Source organism: Vicia villosa, linkage group LG1 (genome assembly GCF_029867415.1).
Source record: "Vicia villosa cultivar HV-30 ecotype Madison, WI linkage group LG1, Vvil1.0, whole genome shotgun sequence".
NCBI lineage: Eukaryota > Viridiplantae > Streptophyta > Magnoliopsida > Fabales > Fabaceae > Vicia > Vicia villosa.
The window spans coordinates 107357162-107360505 of NC_081180.1; the positions used below are offsets into that span (position 1 = coordinate 107357162).

The 3344-nt window shown below is 31.2% G+C and overlaps 1 protein-coding gene across 1 annotated transcript; it reads right to left on the reverse strand.

Moving 5' to 3' along the window:
- Nucleotides 1-1467: 1467 nt before the first annotated feature.
- LOC131614012 (non-seed lectin-like) lies at nucleotides 1468-2419 on the reverse strand. The gene has a single exon (XM_058885645.1). The coding sequence runs from the start codon at nucleotides 2401-2403 to the stop codon at nucleotides 1606-1608; it is 798 nt and encodes a 265-aa protein (XP_058741628.1). The 5' UTR covers nucleotides 2404-2419; the 3' UTR covers nucleotides 1468-1605.
- Between the last annotated feature and the right edge of the window lie 925 nt (nucleotides 2420-3344).

Genomic DNA, 3344 nt, shown 5'->3' on the forward strand with positions numbered 1-3344 from the left:
CTTGTTATTTTTTCCATATTCCTTCTTGATGTTCCTTATATGAAGTAGACACAAAAATCTACACATAGAAGATAAAAAAAGAGATAAGAGAGAATCTAGTAAAAACATAAACAAATGTTTGTAGAAACAGAAACAAAAAGAATCTACTCATGGTCTTCCAGATAGTCAAAGTCAGATTCTTGATGTATAGTCTTAAAGATAGATTTCTTCTTATAAAAATAGATAAACGTAAACATTCAGATCACATTACATCTAAAATGGATAAACGTAAACGGTATAAGGCAGAAAAGAGGATTTTTAAGAAGGAGATTACCAAGTTGATGAAGAAACAAGAAAAGGAAAAGAATCAAAAGTCTGAGGAAGCTTCAAAAGTTCTGAAGTTTGAAGGAGTAGGCACATCAGCTAATGCATCCAAAGTGGAAGAAGGGAGAGATAAAGAATAAAATTATCTAATGTAGGCACATATGCTGAGGATCCAAAATGTAATTAATTCCTTCTTTGTGAATAAAAGAATTTCCTTCTCTTAGTGTCTGTTGCCATTTACTTCCTTTAACAACACCAAAACATAAAGCATATCAAAAACCCAATAATGAATTTGTAACTACACAAAGTTATTGTCACAAAAAATAAGGTGAAGATTTTAGAAATTTAATTCGTGAAAGAAATTCGTTTCCAAAAATGAATGAAGATGGTGAATATTTAGTTATCATCGTTGCCTCGTTCACTAAGGCACCCTTGTGTGTTATGAACGAAATAAGATGTTTGTTATGTTTATTTTAAGTGAAAAAATTTTCACAACGGTTGCAAGACACAACTATAATGAAATATGGAACTAATAACCACAGTTGAATGAAACAATCGTGGTTGTTATACATTTAATTTTGAAATAAAAAAAAAATTTAAGGCTCGTGCGCTTATTTTTATTGAAAAAATTTAAAAAGGTTGATGCTGGGATTCTATGTTTGTCACCCAATTTCTATTATCATAGTTAGATTTAAAAAACGTGATGAAATGTTTTTTCATAAAATTAAAAAAAATAATGCGCGTAAAAAATAAAATATTACTATGGTATATAAATGGTTGTGGTAATACATCTTTACCGTAAGTATGTTTTCTAGTAATATCAACTGCCAACATGACTCCGGTTCTCTAGAACATCGTAGGCCACAACAAATAACAACATTAAATAAACGAAAAATCATTATACAAATGATTTTTATCATTTAATTTAAGAAGATAAAATGAAAAAGTTTTTATTTCAACATCTATATGAGAAAGATAAGTCATTATTGAAAGTGGTATGTATATGTAACTATTTGTTATATGAAAATTAATAATAAATAAGGGGTAAACACTATTTATTTTATAATTTCAAGCTGCTATTAGTTCGCATAGTTCAAGCATTTTATTTATTTAAAAAGAAATATATTAAGACAAAACAAAAATATATTTGAAATATAGCAAGAAAATATAATAGAAAAGCATGGTCTTTATTTTATAAGAAATTACACGTAGCTGCTAGTAAGCAGGGTCATTATTTAGAAATATTAGTTAATTATTACAAGCTGCTGGTAAGTAGGCATAGCCTGTAATAATATTATTCATTCATATGTCTGAGACACTGCTTATAGTTGTTTCCAAGTCTGATGCGAATGACCATGAATGAATGTTGTGTGCTACACCAGTTTTTGAAGTAGCAGAAAAACCAATCCTAACAATGTTGGGAAGCACAGTTTTCAAATCAACCGCTTGTGCAATGCTAGTGTATTCTCCATTCTCGTAAGTGACAAGAGCACTCAACTCGTTAGAAGGAGAGTCATATGTTATAGTTACTTTTGTCAATGAATCACTCACCCAATTCCACTTCTCAGTTTTGAGCGAAATTAAAGAGTTGACATCGATTCCAATATGTCTCATATAGGGATCAAAATAATTGGGATAAAGGTCAAACTCTAAACCAACAAATCGATTTATTGCATTTTTACCATCAACTACTCCTAGATATCTACTGTCTGAGTTATTGGGAATCACGGTGTCCAGGGGTGCAATGAAAAAGATCAGTCCATCAGTTGGACAATGTTGTTCCTCCGGGGATTCTACAACGAACGAAAAGGAAGTGTTAAAGCTGGCAACTTGGCCAGTAGTATCGTTCCAAAGGGTCACAGGTGTTTTATATAAGGCACGCCCTGTGGTTGTAGCTGGAGGTTTTCTGTTGGTGAGTGCCACAAAACCACCGTCTACAAAATGGGCGTCCCCTTGAAGGATTAATTCTGGATTACCATTGGTGAGTTTGTTGAAATTGAAGGAAAGTGGTTGAGCTGAGTTTATATTTGTGGCCAACAGGAAAAAGAAAACAAGAGAGAATAGTCTGTGAGTTGGAAGGTTTGTGAGATGAAAAGCCATGGTGAGTAGTGTGAAGTTATGAATGAAGATAATAGGAAGGTTTCTCACACATATATAATGTCATGGTAGGTATTGTCAAGCCCGCCATCCATTATTATAATAAACATGAAAAATATTACTTGAATCATTTAACATGCTTTATATTTTTTGTGCCACGTTCATTTCTTATTTTGAGATGCGATTGTAACTCATATATATTATATTGTACATTTAATTTGGATTATTCTTTCACCTCTTCCGTCTTTTTGGTGCTACGATCAGCTCTTACTTTATGCTCTAATATATATATTTTTGTTTATCCTATAATTTAATCTTGTTTCATGTTTGATTGTGTCTAATTTGCTTTATTTGTGTGAGTTTGAAGATGTGGGACTTAAATCATCAATCTATGACACAAGTGTTTGAACTTGTCACTATTGACTAGCTTAATATATTTTTTCTATTTTATTAATTTTTGTTATATTGAATATTTGGGTATTATTTAGAACAATTTTAAACTCATATTCTATTTCAAAAGAGGTTTTATCTTTAAAAAACAACATATTGCATAAAAATATATCATACGTAAAGTAATAAATTTATATATTACTATACATCATCACTTATTAATGAGTGAATATTAATGAGTCTACATTTATTAGGTGAATAAAATACATTAAACATTATACTAAAACTCATTATTAACAACTCTTTCACGAAACTCATTTTTCAATCAACTTGCGGTGAACTTCATCGCATGCATTTGGCTTTGTTTCTGGCAATGGTGATTTTGGGTTTCAGCGAAGTTTGATGGGAAATCGCTAATTTCAGAAGGACATCGCACAACTCGATGAATGTGGGTAGTAGTGACGACAAGCACAATTAAGAAATCAGACAAAATTTTCAGTACAGAGTATGGATTCGACCCGAGCTTTTCACGGTTCATATTTAGCATTTGAGCC